At 48.9% G+C, this 18,277-nt stretch overlaps 1 protein-coding gene across 1 annotated transcript in view; it reads left to right on the top strand.

Moving 5' to 3' along the window:
• The first annotated feature begins 2,918 nt into the window (after positions 1–2,918).
• Scnn1g (sodium channel epithelial 1 subunit gamma) overlaps positions 2,919–18,277 on the top strand; it is a 30,332-nt gene continuing 14,973 nt past the window's right edge. Inside the window, exons 1-6 of the mRNA XM_040277906.2 lie at positions 2,919–3,075; positions 6,839–7,188; positions 8,917–9,214; positions 10,892–11,082; positions 11,991–12,094; positions 14,325–14,488. Coding sequence (XP_040133840.2) covers positions 6,872–7,188; positions 8,917–9,214; positions 10,892–11,082; positions 11,991–12,094; positions 14,325–14,488 — 1,074 coding nt within the window. The 5' untranslated portion in view covers positions 2,919–3,075; positions 6,839–6,871. The remainder of the gene's footprint in view (positions 3,076–6,838; positions 7,189–8,916; positions 9,215–10,891; positions 11,083–11,990; positions 12,095–14,324; positions 14,489–18,277) is intronic.

The following is an 18,277-nucleotide window of genomic DNA, read 5'->3' as shown; positions in this document are numbered from 1 at the left end:
TGGCGAAGCAAGATTTTTCCAAGAGGCGGCAGTGGGCTCTTCCCCATCCCCCACCAGGGGAGCGGGACACCACTGTGAGAGCCCAAATCCAGACCTGACCCGGAGGCACAGTCTCCCAGGCTCTTGCTCCCTGTGCCCAGTAGCTGTTTGAGTGCGGGACACTCCCCAGGGCCATCCAGGGATGCCTGGGACACTACAGCTGGCAGAAGACGCTACCAGTGTCCCTGATGTTTGGTCATTTTCAATGCCAATAACTAAGCTACAATGGTTCTCCCACACCTGGAAGCTAATGAGTAATGAGCACTATTAAGGCTTATTTCAAATGTAAAAAACCTTGAGATAATGTGCTAAATTGTTCAGAAGGTTGTTTTTCTTAGTGGAATGCTACAGGATTTTCTTTAGCCAGCTTTGCAGAGTTCCTGCCTTCGTCCTAGTGCCGGTGAAAACAAGGGTGGAAGAATTTCCAGTGTTGCTGAAAACCAGTCGAGACTTCGGCTGAGAACCAGACGAAACTTCTGATCAAGCTAGCTGCCTGCAGAATTTACCTGGACTGTGATTCAAGCTAGCTGCCTGCAGAACTTACCTGGACTGTGATTTAAGCTAGCTGCCTGCAAAACTTACCTGGACTGTGAGTTAATCTATTAAGACACTGCTTTACCTGGACTGAGACAACAAACTGTAATCTACAACAAATTGTAAATCGGGTATCTTTGCTAACAGTGTCATTGCTGGTATAATTTTTCCAAGAGCTTCTTGCATGGAGCCATCAATTGGCTTGGTATTGGCATTTTGTATCCTCCCTTTCTGTTTGTAGCAGGTTATTTATGGTGTTTCTGTAAAAACCACTATGGTCTTTATTTAAATTAAACAAAAGGGGGAAATGTTAGAGTCTGTAAACAAGTCAAAATAACACCTGGTATTTTGCCAGAGAAATGTTAGAGTTCCTAAACAAGTCTGGATGGTGCCTGGCAAAATGCCAGAGGGAGTGGCTTGTGAAGTAACAAAAGCGAGCTATTAAGTGTGGAGATTCCTTATTGGTTGACTGATGTATCTAGTTTATGCTAATTAAGATAAGCTGTGCAAAATGTATAAATACCTCTGTTGTCCTACAATAAAGGGCTCCTACTCCTGCTGTATCAAAGTACAAGAAGTTATTCGTCACCCCCTGGTTATTTTGCTGCAGCTGAACTGCGGCAAAAAGTGGAGTGTTTCAGGTGATCCCTGGTAAGATGTGGAGCTGACAAGAGGTTTATGATGGCAGAGGTGATGTAGACATGACACCACTCTGTACCCAAGAACCAGAATGGAGCAGAAAGGGGCTAAGGAAACGTGCTGGGATGTTGCCCATATTCTCTGTGTCTGTTATGAGGATGGTCATATAAGAATATACAATTTCCAGAACTCATTGGATTGTACCCTTCAAACATTTCACTATGTCAATTTTAAGTGGATTTTTAAAAAGAGATTGGTCAAGCCTAAGTTCACTGTATTCTATAATGTATCAGCTAGCTTGTTACCTTTCAAAAACATCATTTTTATGGTACAGAACATACACGTTCAACAAAAACAACAGAGATCAGTAAAAATCCCATGTAAACCCACCCCAAGAGTTGACCTCTTTTAAAAACTGTATGTAAGCATATAGAGAAAGACACCACGTACATAATCTATTATTTTCTAGTCTATATACTGTTTGGCCTTTTTCTCAACTGTACTTTTTTGTTTTGCCGATCAAACTGAGTAAGTATACTGACAGGGGGGAAAAAAATCCCACCCGTGAGAATGTATCCCAAGAAAACAATTAGAGATATAAATGAAGATTTTATACAGAGAATATATTAGTGAAAACTGGAGGCAATACATGTATTAATAAATCGATTCAATTATGTGAATGGAATACTTAAGCAAATGTACATTTTAAGTAAGGAAAAGTTGCCTATAATGTATCATGAGGTGAAAAAACAGACTTCATTTTACAATGAGGAAAAATACGATGTATAATCATCAAAACAAACTTCGGAAATTTAGGAACAGCATATATTTCAGAATCCTATCATTCACACACACGCATTCATATATGTATACAGTAGACATGTGTGTAGGTATATATACAAAATAATAACCTTACTGTTAACAGTGCTTATTTAGTGGGGGATGTGATTACCACTTAAATTCTTCACAATGAGCATATATTGTAAGAAAAAACGGTGGAGTTTTTTTTTTTTTTTAAGATTTTCTTTAAGCTGCCGTCTAGGATTGCTGGTCTTGTTTCCACCACCGGGGCCAGTAAGTAACCCTTGCGGCTCCAAGTGTCACCTTGGGCCATCAACAGAGGCATCTCCTGGGAAGTCAGACACCCAGACTCTCAAGAACCACCCTACCCCTGCATTTTAACAAGACATCAGTAGGTGACTGTGCATCTGAGAAGCTCTGAGTGAGAATAGACCCCTTTCCCTCCTGGGGTCTCCAATTCTTCCCGACTCAAAAGGGTCAGTGGCGGAAGGGTCTCAATGTGGTTCCTCCCAGTTGCAATTTTCAAACTCATTTCTGCTGGTGATCTGCCTGAGTCCCTTGCAAAAAGGCACTTGAACAGACCAAACGATGGGTGTGGCCTGGGGCAGGAAGGCACCTGTGATCTGGAGCAGAAGGAAAGGCCCCGGGTCAGTAACAGAGCAGCAGGAGGAATTGCGAGGTGCCTTGTGGGAGGTGCTACCGAGACCCAGGGAAATGCAAGGTGCAGGGTGGCCTCAGGGCGGCAGCAGGCACTCGCTTTGCCACATAGAACGGCTCAGGACCAGCCCAGCTGGGGCGCAGAGCTTGCCTCGGGACGGCAGGTGGCGCTGCGGAGTCGTGGCCCGCTCTGGGCTGGTCGCCAGTCCTCGGCGGGCTGGGGAACACACCTGGGCAGGTAGGAGGGGGCAGAACCTGAGGGGGCTGGGCTCTAGAGGCGGGGCCCAGGCCCTCCCACAAGAGCCCTGGGGCGCGCCAACTGGGGATGCTTGCCTGGTGAGGAGAGCAGAAAAGGAGCGTACCCGGATGGTGCACACGCGAACCCCCATCCTTCGGAGCCGAGAGGTGAGCTAGCCGGGCTGGGTCGGACCGGCCAGGGTTTCAGACACCAAAGTGCCGCGGTACGCGGTGGCCTCCCGGACGCGCGGATCGCCCGGTGGGTGGGTGGCCCGGCCGGCATCACGGCGGCTGCTAGCCGGTGACCAGGATGCAGGGACACTTTCCCGGGGCGATCGATGCGGCTCTGTAGTCTATTCGCGCCGTGGCTCGGGTCACAGCGCGGGGCGATGGTCATTCCTGGGCTACCCTCCCCCGATCCCCCTTCCCCGCCTCGGTGAAGCGCGTGGACTGGACCGTGGCTGCTCCTTTTACGCTCTGGAATGCTTTCTTCCGAGGTGGACTCTTGTTGCAGAAAGAAGCAAACACTTGAAGCCGGCTGGCTGCTCTCTTGAGCGGGCGGACTCGGCCTGAGCTGTCCTGGAGCAGCCCGGGGACAGAGGGGGCTTTGGCCACAGGACAGCGCCCAGTCGCTCCGCGCAAGGGCGGGCAGGACTTGCAGCGGCTCGGGACGGGTCCGAGGCTCAGGGGATCTCCTTGCAGCTCGACAGCAGGGGCGCGCATCAGCTTAGGTCCCTGGTGACTTCCAAGTTCTGCGACCAACCCTGCCCAAGACATGGAGCAAATTTCTCACCCCTCCCCAGGTTCCTTCGCCGTGACATGGGGAATAGGCGAGCTTAGTGGTAGTCCGGGGTGTGCATTCGGGACTTGCTCTCATGAATCAGGACCCTGGAATTTTTTTTTGGGGGGGGGTCCTTGCAATCCTTCCTACCTTTGTGACCTAAGGCAGATTATCTTACCTCTCTACGCCTCCGTTTCCTCCTCTGTGAAATGGGGATCTATCATACCTCATATAATTTGTAGTGAGAATTTAATTAGGTAATATGTAAAAAGAACTAAGTAGGGTGCCGGGGACACATTTAGGGATTGATAAATGACAGTCATTATTTTCTACTGCCACTGTCACTGTCATCTCAGGAGCAGTAGAGCAGGTAGATAAAAGTAGGGACTCCTGGATTCAAATCCCAGCTCAGCCACTTTCTAATGTGACATTGGGCAAGCTACTTAACCTTGGTGTCTCCGTTTCATTTGTATCATGGGGGAAATTCTGATACCTACCGGAGAAGATTATTGTGAAAATTGAATGAGGTAATACCTGTAAAGCACTTTGAAGGGCGTCTGCAGCTAATTCTTCCTCAAAGGTGACACAATTCAGTAGTAGCTCCAAAGTTGTTTTGCCTTGAAATATTTGTGGGAGCATTGGTGGGGCTCCTCTGCTCTGCTGGGGTCAGGGTCAGGCCCAGGGAAGGGACTGATGAACAGAAGGACCCCTGGTATTGTCTTCAGTGGGAATAATAAGAGTTGGGGACAGAAGTTTCCAGAATCACAGCTTCTGGCAAACATTTGCAGAGGAGGAAATTTCTCCTGGGCTGCAGCGTTATTTGGCAGGACATTGAACCTGGACCTCGATTTAAAAAACAATTGTTACCTTCTTTCTTTTTTGGTTTGGGATTGCTGTACAGGAAAAGGTGAGGATGAGTAATATTGAAAATTATAAAATAAGTGATGCAACAAGTCCGGAGGCTGAGGCAGAAGGATCATAGGTTCAAGGCCAGCCTCCCCAACTTCATGGAACCCTGTCTCAAAATAAAATAAAACAAAAAAGGAGGCTGGGGTTGGGGCTCAGTGGTAGAGTGCTTGCCTAGCATATGTGAGGCGCTGGGTTCGATTCTCAGTACCACATTTAAGTAAATAAAATGAAGGTCCATTGACAACTAAAAAACTATTTTAAAAAAAATTTTTAAATTTTATAAAAGGCTAAAACTTTAGCTCAGAAGTAGAAACACTCTTGTGTTCAATTCCCAGTTCTGCAATAAATAAATAATTAATAAACTAAAATAAATTTTATTTCTCTTACCAAGAGGCTAATAGCATAATTTGGGGTATTATAGATGGTTTTCTCCATCCTAGAAAAATCACAGAAGTCTCTGGGGGGTTTGAAACAGCTTGGCTGACTCTGGATATCTTACCTCTACCCCCAACACTCTATTTCTTTTGCATTGTAAACCTTAAAACCCACTAGTGTTGTTAATTTTGAAAGACCCCAGCTTTGGTCCAGCTCCCAATTTTGGACTATATTCCATGGATTCATAATGGAAAAAAAAAGTAATTCCACAAGTTCAGAATCCTGCCTAAAGAACTTAATGGGGGCACACCTAAGTCCTTGTGTTAGACAAGGGACCTCTGAGGACATGGGGCCCACTCTGTATACCTCCAAATCAGAGCATGTCCTCATTTGGCTTTGGTGTTGTAGAACACACAGGGGACAGAGTTTGCATATACCCCTCCCCCAATACTGGTAATTCATGAGTCTTGAGAAATAGTCACCTTTACTATCCAGAGTATTTAGAAACTAAATAACTCAAGATTCTTTCTCTTTGTTTCTACCTTTAGTCTCGAGTACTATTAACCAGCTTCTTGCTTTAATGAGAGGGCATAACAGTCCCTGATACAACACCAAGCCCCTCAAAGATATAGACTATGGTGGTTAAGGCTGCAAGATTCCTGTACAATCTTATATAAGTTGATTCACCTCTCTGAGCTCATCCTCCTCCCCTGTAGCATGGAGATGATAATAGTACACTTACTTTGTGGAATTGTTGAAACATGAGGTGAAATATATATATATATATATATATATATATATATATGGAGAGAGAGAGAGAGAGAGAGAGAGAGAGAGACTATGTGTGTTAGTATACAGACTATAAATTTATGGACTTAAGAGACAATATGAATATATTATAAATGTATATAATCATCTCATATGTATATATTATAAATATGAGATGATTATACACACACATAGTATATGTATATATTATATACACTGCATAGTACATTAGTATATTTATAAAATGAATATCATTTCATACCATAACGTTTCTGTGACTGAGATGATCGCGTCTGTTGATGAATCTAATAATTTGCTTTCCAACACTCTCCCCAGAAGCTGTTATTAAATCAAGGTGCATTCCCCAAATGAATGGTAGCTTTAAATAAATAAAAAAAAAATGTGGCACAGTGCTCTGCAAATACTAGGTGGCTGTCAGTTGTAGACTATTGTTTTCTAACATCTATATCAGGTACTCTGAAGCGCTAAGAGCTTGTCTGTAAAGAGAAGAAATGAATCAGAAATCATTCCTCTTTCAAGAAAGCAGTAGGGAAATGAGCTGGAAGAAATGGGGCCAGGAACGTGATCCAAGGGGCTGCCAGCAAACTCCCTTGGCTGATTCCATCTGTCAGAAACACCTTGCTGAGCGCCTGCTCTGTGCCAGACACGGTCCTGAGCACCAGGGGGCCTATTGGGGTAGGAAGGCTGCCCTCCAGGTGGGCAGGTGAGTGGGAGCGATAAGGCACGTTGCAGTACCCCGACCTGATAAGACAGGAGCTGATTGGGTTGCACTGAGGGCTGCTGCCCCAGAAACCCAGGCGAAAGGTCCTGGGGCTAGTCGGGCCAGTCTCCGCGGGTTCCACCTGGCCCTGCCCCCACAGGGCTAGGCCTGGGGGCCCTAAGAGGAGGCGGCAGCCTCTCGGCAGCTGTGGTGGCCAAGAACAAATATCCTGGAGAGGGGGCCAAGGCCTCAGGATGGAGACTGTCCAGCCCACGGAGGAAAAGAGGAAGGAGGTCACTGAGGTGCCTCGCCTCCAGGGACCTGCAGCAGGCCAGCTGGCTTGCACGAGCTCACCTGCTCTTCTCTGTCCCCCCCAGTAAGTGGCGCGCCCGCCAAGTCCCATCCTCGCCATGGCTCCCGGAGAGAAGATCAAAGCCAAAATCAAGAAGAACCTGCCCGTGAGAGGCCCTCAGGCACCCACCATCAAGGACCTGATGCGGTGGTACTGCCTCAACACCAACACCCACGGCTGCCGCCGCATCGTGGTGTCCCGCGGCCGCCTCCGCCGCCTCATCTGGATCGGGATCACGCTGATGGCCGTGGCCCTCATTATCTGGCAGTGCGCGCTCCTCGTGTGCTCTTTCTACACTGTCTCCGTCTCCATCAAGGTCCACTTCCAGAAGCTGGATTTCCCCGCCGTCACCATCTGCAACATGAACCCCTACAAGTAAGAGGCGCGAGCAGGGGTCCAGGCGCTGGAGCTCATGACCCCCGCGGGTGCCCAAGCCCCTGCAGCCTGTAGATGTGCGGTTAGGAATTTGAAGTCATCGCCAACATTGGTGAACAGCCCTCTCCAGGCGCTCCAAAGGTGTACCAAGGTTTCAGTCTATCCGCGACTTCTGGGGATGGGCTATCGCAGGGGAGGCAGACAGCGGAGGTTGCAAGGATCAGCTTAGCTTGGAGGCTGGGCCTGGAATGAACTAGCACCTTCTGCCCTCCCCCTCATAAAGGCTCACACCAAACCCTTAGCTTAGCCACTCTTCCCAACTTTCCAAGTCCACACCCTCCATCTCCACAAAATGTAAGCTCAGGGCTGACTCAGAGACTTCCAGAAGCATCCTGGCTCTGCTAAGCCTCATTTGAGTGAGCCCTGCCCCCCCAGGGCTTTGGGCTGGATGAGCCATTGGTGCTACCCCATTGGCAGCTGCAGGACCTGTTCTAAATGGGTCATCAGAGTCCTTGGGATCCTGCAACACTCATCTGCCAGCCGGGTCAGAATCCAGCAGAATTTTGTCAGGGTAGGGGTCGGGGGTGAAGAGAACAGAAGGGCTGTGGGGTGGGGGGGGATGATCACGCTTACCAAAGCAAGCGGACTTGGCCAGTCATCAACCATCAAAAAAGCTCAAGATCCAGATGGGGTCTAAGACTCATTCTCTACCTCTTAAGTCTCTTTCTTTACTTCCTCCCTCCCTTATCTCTTCCATTTCTCCCTTCTCCTTCCCTCTCTCCCTCCTTGCAGCCATTATTAGTTCCATAATTACTCAGCATCTAAAAATCGTCTAGCCTAGGTTCTGAGGCATAGAACTGAGCAACCCACGCACAGTCTTTGACCCTTGGCTCACGCTCTTGCTACCCTATGCTCACTCATAATCACAACCATTACATTACTTTTATGCATATGTGTGTTTCCTATGTACGTAATAAATCACTGGAACCTTTCCAATGCCCCGAGGACACGGAGACACAGAAAGGCCAGGTGACTTGTCCAAGATCACACAGCCACTAAGGACCAGGATGGGAAATTTGAACTCAGGTAGTTAAGCTGTGGGACTGGTACTCTGAATCCCTGTGCTGTGTTGCCTATGCACAGAGCAAGGAGGAGAGGAAAGAGAGGGGAGAGTTAAGGGAGAGGCTGGGAATATTTGTCAATGGGAAAAAAAGTTTTAAATGGCGTCATCAGGCTGGCTGAAGACACTTGTCACTATTCCCCTGTGTTCTCAAGGGTTGTCAGGGTAACAGGCATGCCCTCCTCCCTCCCAGCTGTGGTTGGAGGTCACGGGCTGGCAGAGGCAGGGTGAGTGGGGTGGAGATGGAGCCTGACCCCCTGGTGGGCAGTTATTTGTTTGCGCTCACTGTGGCTGGATTAGGGGAGGTACCTGATGGTGACCACTCCAGAAATGCCGGTTGGGGACAAATTCATCAACACACCCCTGAGAGCAAGCAGACAGTGGTGGCAGGGGTGAAGCCACAAGATGTCATGCAAGGGTCACCCATGAGCCTTTCCCTTTTGTGGGAGGCAACAGTGACTCAGGATGGGGCTAATGGGGAAGGCCACAGGAATGGGCAGGGGGGCGGAGGCTGGTGCGTCTTGATGGACCACAGCACGGAGCCGGGATGGCTTTCTGCCGGAGGGGTTTGCCTTCTCTGACGGACACTCCCTTCCCGTCCCTGGCAGGTACAGTGCCGTGCGTGACCTTCTGGCTGACCTGGACAAGGAGACCAGAGAGGCCTTGAAGTCCCTATTTGGCTTTTCAGAGGTGAACTCTCGGAAACGTCGGGAGGCAGAACCGTGGGAGGGCATCCAGCCCAGATTCCTCAACGTGGTCCCGCTGCTGGTCTTCAACGAGGAGGAGAGGGGCAAGGCCAGGGACTTCATCACGGGCCGCAAGCGGAAAGTGAGCGGGAAAATCATTCACAAGGCTTCCAACGTGGTGCATGTCCACGACTCCAAGGAGATGGTGGGGTTCCAACTGGTAAGACTCGCTGGCTCGCAGTTTGGGGGCATGGAAGGCGCTGGGGCTGGTGGGCCCAGGGTCTCTTCTCCTAGGCCGTTTGCTCCTGGAGGGCCCCCTGGAAGAAATATACCCCGTGAGGGTGAGTGGGCTGCCAGCGAGTGAATCTGACTCAGGCAATCCTAGAACATGGGGGGGAATGTCCTAGGAGGTGACCCGTAGCTCATGGAGGCCTCCCAGATAGAGAGAAATGAGAGATGATTTGGGAATCTAGGTGGGAAGGAAGGATGAGGTCATTTCAGAAACTGCTGCTGAATGAAAGAAGTTATTTCCAGGCTTTTTATTATTGCTTAACACACAGATTCCATCCCGGGACCACCTGGTTGGCCATGCTTGGGTCACCCTGATGTCCTCTTGGCTAATAATGGGAAGGCAGGACATCTTGAAGGATGATCTCACCAGATTGTATCGAAGGGGGAAAAGAAAATTCCTACAAAGCAAAATCAGAGTGCAAACACCCAAAGGGGGGAAAAAAAAATAGATAAGATCACTACAAAACACCAGTGTCCCCATGCTGCTGGTCTTCATGAGGTGCTGCGGCCGGATTGGTCACCTCCCCTTCTGGTCCCATTTGAGAGACTTTTAGGAAGCATTAAGTCACTGAAAATAAATTCCATCTCCATCTCACCCCGTGCTCCATCCACCGCTTGAGGACAGAGATGCTTCTATATTTTATAGCCTGAATTGTTTGATACTTCCTAATCAAGAGGGTCAAATCCTGAAAAAAAAAATGGCCCCTCCCTCCTCAAAATCACTGAGACTTCTAAGCATTCCTAAGATCATTCATAGGACAGTCACAAGATTCTCTTGCACATTCCAGTCAATTCCTTGATATCTGTCCTTTCCAAAGACTTTCCAAGCCCTGAAGAAAACACCTGGAATGTATCATGACTTCCTTATAAAGTCCTCATTATCGTATCATTCAGACGTGGGTCCTCTCCGCCACTCTATGCACTTGGTGAGGATGATAGTCCAGTCAATATTTTGCAAGTGACAGAATGGATGCATAAGGCCTCGCCTAAGATCCTGCAGAGAAGTAATATCAGATTCTGGGCTAGAATCCAGGTTTCTAAACTGTTTATGTAGCAGGAAGCAGGATGGGTTGTGTAGGAACTCAGAAGCATTGGAGCCAAACCCCAAATATCCAGGGAACCCCAAAAAAGGTAGTTTGGCTTCTTACCTGTGGCAGACAGAAGTAGGGAGTCATAAGAGTGGGACTCAGTGTCCTTCTTCACTAACCTCTTTCCTACCCTGAAGGCTTGAGGCTGACTTCTCCCAGACCCCAGAAGTAAAGGGGGGGAAGGGGATACTGGGGATTGAACTCAGGGACACTCCACCACTGAGCCACCTCCCCAGCCCTATTTTGTATTTTATTTAGAGACAGGGTCTCACTGAGTTGCTTAGCGCCTTGCTGTTGCTGAGGCTGGCTTTGAACCTGCGATCCTCCTGCCTCAGCCTCCTGAGCTGTTGGGATTACAGGCATGCGCCACCCTGCCTGGCAGGAAAACCATTCTTATTCCAGGCTTCTCTCCTGTTCCTCTGATTATCTGACCTGAAGTTTCAATTACTTATCCTTATAGTCCTTCCAAAAGGTAGCAGATCTCCTGGTAACAGCCCGGCTTCTCCTCTAATTTACAGTGTTCCAACGACACCTCGGACTGTGCCACCTACACCTTCAGCTCGGGCATCAACGCCATCCAGGAGTGGTACAAGCTGCATTACATGAACATCATGGCCCAGGTGCCTCTGGAGAAGAAGATCAACATGAGCTACTCTGCAGAGGAGCTGCTGGTCACCTGCTTCTTTGACGGGATGTCCTGCAATGCCAGGTCAGGGTGGGAGGCAGTTCTCCCAGCCTCTGAATGCAGGCAGCTCTCAGCCAAGCTCCTTGCACGCACACAGGAGCTGGTTCTAGAATCAGGGAGTTGAGAGTGCACAGCTTGGGCTCACACTAGCTTTAAACTCATGAAATTACTCATCATGACCTGGAGTGGTTGAGAGTGTGCGTGTCTAACTTTGCATGTTACCAGGATTCGGACCAGTGTTTGAGAGCCAACACGCTCTCCTTCGGAGGAAGGAAGGGAGACAAGGAGGGAGGGAGGGAATAAAGAAAAGCCTACGTTCACATTTGTGAGCCTTCCAACCTTTCCCCTTGAACGATTACACTCAGATTCCTGGTGGTGACCGGGAGTAGGTAGGACATTCTGAGGGGTCCTGCTTGTCCTGTGGATTTGTCTCATTTTTTTTTTTTAACACTAAACCTCTGCCACCTGTCTATGTTAGGGGACATATTGGTCCCTGCAAAAAAACAGAGTGATTGGAATGAGAGTTCTCTGAGGATGGGTTCTTAATATCCCATAAGTCCTACGATGGGATTTCATCTCTGGGGAGCATTTCTGAGGATTGGGAATTGGAATGGAAAAAAAAAAGTGCACATGTTGGCTGAGAAATTCAAGAGTGGAGAATTGGCAGCAAACGTGGGGCACAGGGACTGCCACATCAGATCAGAGAAGCTGCAAAAGGGCTAAGGGGGGGGGCATGGAAACCAGGGTCTAATGAACCTGACTTGAGGGGTTCTCTTTAGCGGAGGAAACTCGGGGGAAGGGGGTCGGGGGCAATCATCCATTGTCGTCAGAGACAGGTGGCCCCATGAACATTGCCCTTCCAGACTTCAGCTGCGAGGCACACGGGGGAGTCCCCAGCCCAGCCCTTTCTGACCCATTTGCTCCGTCTATAGGAACTTCACGCTCTTCCACCATCCCATGTATGGGAATTGCTACACGTTCAACAACAGAGAAAACGAGAGCATCCTCAGCACCTCCATGGGGGGCAGTGAGTACGGTAAGGAGACCCCCAGGCCCTCTGACAGCGAGTGTGGTGGCAGCAGGATAACCCGGGGGTGTGCTGGGGCTTCCAGAAATACAGATCTCTCCACCTGGCCCCAAACCAGACGCTCATTTCCCCGTCCGTCCAGCATCTCCATCGGTGCCCATGTTGCCTACTCTCTTCAATCTGGGGGTCTGTTGTCTTCTTCTTCTTTTTTTTTTTTTTTTTTTTTTTGACTTCTCTTCTTTACCCTTGAGAGAGGCACAAGGGACACACCGCAGGCTTCCTGCTGCGGAGACGCCTTTCTGGTTTAAGCTTGTGGCTGGGGTGAGTAATGCCGGGCAGGTGGCTTCTGGATGGAGTTAAACCTGGAAGTGCTGAGTAGGAGATTAAGGAGGTAGACACGCCTTTATCTTAGCGAAGATGACAGATTCTGGAGCCAGAACCCAGCTCTGCCTCTCCTTGTGTGACCTTGGGCACGTGACGGCCCTTCATCTGTAAAGTGAGACTGATAATAGTGATCTCCCACGGAGAAATCTGCTGCACGCCCTATGAGGTGCTCAGGCTACCCTCACAAGGTGCTGTAGACCGGGTGGTGTGCACCACAGACATTTATTTCTCACAATTCTGGAGGCTGGGGAATCCAAGATGATGCAAATCTGGTTTCTGGCAAGACTTTGCTCCTCGGGTTGCAGATGGCTGTCTTCTGTCTGGATCCCCAGTAGCCTCTGTTGCAAGTGGAGGAGTGCTACGGTGTCTCTCCCTTGTCTTAAAAGAACCCCAACCCTCTCAGATTAGAGCCACACCCTTTAGGATGTCATTGGACCTTAATGAAGTCCTGTCTCCAAAGACCCTCACGTTGGGGGTTAGGGCTGAAGACCTCTTGGGGAGGCAGGAGACCATTCAGCCATACACACATCATATGCACAACAAATGCTAGCGGCTGACATTACTTCCTAGTACCAAGACTACAAGACTACTGTCACCTATGCTGCCATTGCTCCTGCCAATACTACAATCTCTACTCCTTTTGTAGAAAAGTTAGGGACCCCGACTCGTTGGCCTGGCTTACCCACAAAAGGAGTTATTGAAGGGTCCTGTGCAACATGATTTCATAAATAATGCGCCCACCAGGAAAGGCAAGACCCTGTCACACTGGAAGTCCACGTTTGGAATCCAGACCTTTGTCATTTATAGTCTGTGTTCTCACCCAGACTGCAGGAAACTCTGGTTCAGAGCACAGTGGGATTCTGTGGATTCTTCCACCGTCTTCAGTGGAAGAAGCTATCTGGGTACTGACCGTGGAGACGTGCAGAGTTCTGGTTCTACTGCACAGGGCTTTGTGACCTCTAGCTAATCACTGTCTCTCTCTCTCTCTCTCTCTGGGTTTTCGTTCCTTTGTACATAACAGAAGATGTCAGAATAACTCTTAAAGTTGTCTTCTTTCAGTTCGTGTACACTCTGACGGACTCTGATCATACACTCGTTCATTGACTGGTTTGATATCCGCTCTGCGCACGGGGCTCCTCTAGGTAGCAGAGATGCAGCGGTGAACAAGACAGATGTCCCCTCTGCCTTCTGAAGCAAAGGACAAGCACATACATAGACATTAACTAGTCACCAGTACTAACGAGTGGAATGTGGAGAAGAAAGCAGAAAGGGCAAGACAGAGGAGCTGGGGTGAGGATGGGGTTTGAGGTGGAAAAGGAGATTCAGGAAAGCCCTCCCGGAGAGGTCATCCTATTTAAGGATGAGAAGGTCCACACGAGAGAGAATTCCAGGGTCTAGCAAACACAAAGGCTCTGAGAATCAAATGAATGGGATGTGTTTCTAGAAACAGAAATCAAAACCGGTGTGCTTGGGTGATGGCCTGAGAGTGTCAGTCAGTAGCCATGGCTCTGCATGTCCCTTTAGATGTCCAGCCAAACTTCTCATCTCAAAGGACAGCCATTCCTTCATGCTCGGCAAGAACTTGTGCTGAGCCAGACTTGTGACAGTGACCCTGCGTTTGAGCCCCTACGTGGGGCTGAGCCCTGAGGACACAGCGGTGAGCAAGCCAGGCACAGCTCCTGCTCTCACACAGCTTCCGGTCTAGCTTCTGGTCTAGCCTGCCTCCCATCTAGCCTTCCTCTGCCCATCAGTTGCTGGGCCTTGGATTTGAGCCCTACCAAACCACCGAGGGGGTCCGATCCCCGCCCCAGGGAATGCTTTATGGAGTTTTGACCACAGAACCTTATCTTTTCAGGGCTGCAGGTCATCCTGTACATCAACGAAGAAGAGTACAACCCCTTCCTTGTGTCCTCCACGGGCGCTAAGGTGCTCATCCATCGGCAGGATGAGTATCCCTTCATTGAAGACGTGGGAACCGAGATCGAGACCGCCATGTCAACCTCCATTGGAATGCATCTGGTAAGAGACGACTCCGAGTTCCCTGTACTTGGGGAAGAGGACATCTTTTTTCTCAAGGATAACCAACGCGAGGCACGGCTTATGGGAAAAGGGTGCTTACTTCAAAGGGAGCACGGTTCTGTATTTTCTAGTGGTCACCCCGACGGTCATTCTGGTAGATACACAGAGGTTCTCTTTGCATCTTCTCTAGGGATGAACAAGGCAGGATGCCATTTTAAGAATTTAAGGAACCTCCGTTGTTCCCTCCAACCCCCCTCCCCAAAAAGCCCTAGCATTTATGGAACTGTGATGGAAGCAAAGGGTCAGACACTAGTTATATACTTGTCAATTATACACATAGAGCAGATTAACATCCTCCCTTCTAGGATTCTAGAGAACTGTGAGGGCATGGAAACAACTATTTAAAGACCATTTAAAAGCCACTGGGCTACTCAAATTCTGCTTCAGCCCCTCAGACTCCCATCGATTTAACCTTTACCTAGAATCCCTTCTTTCTCCAAGTCTGTGACCTCTGACCTCACTGAGTGCTGAGAATACTCAATGCAGGGGCACTTAACCACTGAGCCACGTCCCCAGCCCTTTATATTTTTTATTTTGAAACAAGGACTTGCAAAGTTGCTTAGCGCCTCTGTAAGTTGCTGAAGTTGCCCTTGAACTTGTGGTCCTCCTGCCTCAGCCTCCCGAGCCACTGGGATTACAGGCACGCACCACCACACACCCAGCCTATTATTCAACTTTTAATCTTTTCTAATCTGTCCAGAAAAAAAAAAAAAACCAGCATCCATTTTAATTTTACTTTTCATTTCTTCTTGGTGGTATTTTAACATTTGTGGGAGAGAAAAAAATTCCTCAAGCATTTTTTCTCTGTGGACTCTCCATTCATGCCTTGATTTGTATCTGAACTTAATGCGCCGTATTAAACTTCCTAGCCTTCATCCCTCACAAACATTCCCCCAGAGCAGTGGTTTCCAAACTCAGTTGCTCATGAGGCTCACCTCTCCTAAACCGGAATCTCTGGGAGACAAGCACAAGGATCTATATTGGCTTCAAACTCCAGTAAAAGTGAAGCCAAAGCAATGCACCTTTGCTCAGCTGCGGATGGCTTTGGTTTGGGTTCTGAAGCAATATGGCGGGCATTGGGGGCTCCGATAGCCATCCATCACTACCCATTCAACAGTTATTATTTCTGAGTGCCTCCTATGTGCTAGATACTGGGAGACCCTCAGGATGGCTGTCTGGTAGGGCAGATGCTCCCAGAGGCATGTCACTGAGGAACTTTGTTTTAATGCGGGAGAGAAGTTATGTACCAGCTTGGGCTGTGTGGATGCTGATTTCCTAAAGGGAAAAATGTCCTGAGCGCCCCAACCTGCTCAGACTGGGACTCCAAAAGACTTCTAAAGACAGACCACGGATACCTCTGTTCACTGGGGAGTCACGAAATTCCCAGAAGACAGCAGTGATGTTTTGATGCCTGGTTTCCCATAGTGTCTCATCTGCACTGGGAAGAAGGACCTGGGTGGTTTTTTTGTTTGTTTGTTTGTTTGTTTTTAAGGAGGGAGTAGGTACCAGGGGTTGAACTCAGGGGTACTCAACCACTGAGCCACATCCTATCCTCAGCCTTATTTTATATTTTATATTAGAGACAGGGTCTCACTGAGTTGCTTAGAGCCTTGCTTTTGCTGAGGCTGCCTTTGAATTCATGATCCCCCTGCCTCAGTAGCTGAGGCAGGACCTGGGTTCTGCAGCCCATCCACCCCTTACCCTTCTGCCCTCTCCCTGCCTTCTACCTCTCGCAGCATCTGAGAGGAGAGCTTGCAAAAGTTCAAGAAGAAGGAGCGAATTCTGCCCTCTGACTTTTTGCTCTGAACTTGGGACATCCCTACCCACATTGTTGAGCAAATATCGCCCTCACGAATGTCGAGTACACAGACCCGGGCGAGATTTCTGCCACACCAATTTGGGATGTAGAGAATCAAAGCCACAGAGCAGGGTCAGTCCGCTCTCGATGTGATTCATGAGAATGTAGAACGACGAGGAGGACAACAACAAAAGCAGGGATTACTAAGGGGTCAGCAGGGGGTCACTAAGAACAAGTCCAAACAAACCAGACTTCCTTCCGATTTTTTGGTATTGCTTTAACTTTTATTTATTTATTTATTTTTGATAGGCATGTTAAGCTGTTAGGCATAGTCAGCCAGACAGGGTCATAAGTCGGTTAACCTTCCTTATTTCATGGGGCCATGTGTTCAAAGCACTGCATCTTCCAAGATGAACACAGCAAGCTCCTTCCTTCCAGCAGCTTGCCTTTCGGAGGAGAAGATAAAAAAACACACGTTTGCAATATAGTTCTTGTCTCTGTGGAAACAAAGACTTTGTACTCAGTTTTTACAACATAGTATATCCTCATTAATATTGGATGGATGGATGGATGGGTGGGTGGATGGATGGGTGGATGGATGGATGGATGGATGGGTGGATGGATGGATGGATGGGTGGATGGATGGGTGAATGGATGGATGGATGGATGGGTGGATGGATGGATGGATGGATGGATGGATGGATGGATGGATGGATGGGTGGATGGATGGGTGGATGGGTGGATGGGTGGATGGATGGGTGGATGGGTGGATGGGTGGATGGGTGGGTGGGTGGATGGGTGGATGAGTGGGTGGATGGGTGGATGGATGGATGGATGGGTGGATGGGTGGGTGGATGGGTGGATGGGTGGATGGGTGGATGGGTGGATGGGTGGATGGATGGATGGATGGGTGGATGGGTGGATGGGTGGATGGGTGGATGGATGGGTGGATGGGTGGATGGGTGGATGGGTGGGTGGATGGGTGGATGGGTGGATGGGTGGATGGGTGGGTGGGTGGGTGGATGGGTGGATGGGTGGATGGGTGGGTGGATGGGTGGATGGGTGGATGGGTGGGTGGATGGGTGGGTGGATGGGTGGATGGGTGGATGGGTGGATGGATGGATGGATGGATGGGTGGATGGGTGGATGGGTGAATGGGTGGGTGGATGGGTGGATGGGTGGATGGGTGGATGGGTGGATGGGTGGATGGATGGATGGGTGGATGGGTGGATGGATGGATGGGTGGATGGGTGGATGGATGGATGGATGGATGGATGGGTGGATGGATGGGTGGATGGATGATTAGACAGAAACTATCAGAGAAAGCTTCCTAAATGATGAGTTCTTGAGGGACAAGTATCAGACAAATAAAGCCAGGAAGAGCCAACCTAGACAAAGGGCACAGCAAGTAGAAAAGGGCTAGAGAAAGGATGCAAAGCCATGTACTGAAATTTTTGGAAAAACCGCTTTGGTTGGAATGTAATCAATACACTGGAGGCAGCACATTTATAGGAATTCTATCAAGAAATGATGAAGTGCTGGGGTAGTGGCTGTGGGTATGAGTATCAGGGTTTGAAAAGCTGTTATCAAACAGAGTCAGGGGAAGTCAGATGGACTTTTAAGTCCTGCTGTGGGCAGTGGAGTGGACGTCAGGCTCAGAGTTAGGGAGTCCAAGAAGGGAGAGATGGGGACCCCCTTCAGTTCAGGTCACACCCAATGTGTCGTGCCTTTGGGAAAACAAGATGAAAATAAAATGTCCAGTAATTCCATGCTGTGAACCTGGAACTCAGGAGAAAATCTGGGAGGTGATTCTAGACTTTTAAATATAGACCATCACCCAAGACCCCAGACAGCCCTCAACATGCAAATGTAGAAGAGCTGAGCAGAAAGAAGAGAGAAATCGAGGCAGAGAATTAGCATCAGAAGCCCTA

The sequence above is a fragment of the Ictidomys tridecemlineatus genome, chromosome 10, assembly GCF_052094955.1.
Source record: "Ictidomys tridecemlineatus isolate mIctTri1 chromosome 10, mIctTri1.hap1, whole genome shotgun sequence".
In the NCBI taxonomy this organism is placed as follows: Eukaryota; Metazoa; Chordata; class Mammalia; order Rodentia; family Sciuridae; genus Ictidomys; species Ictidomys tridecemlineatus.
This window is presented reverse-complemented; position numbering and strand designations above follow the sequence as displayed.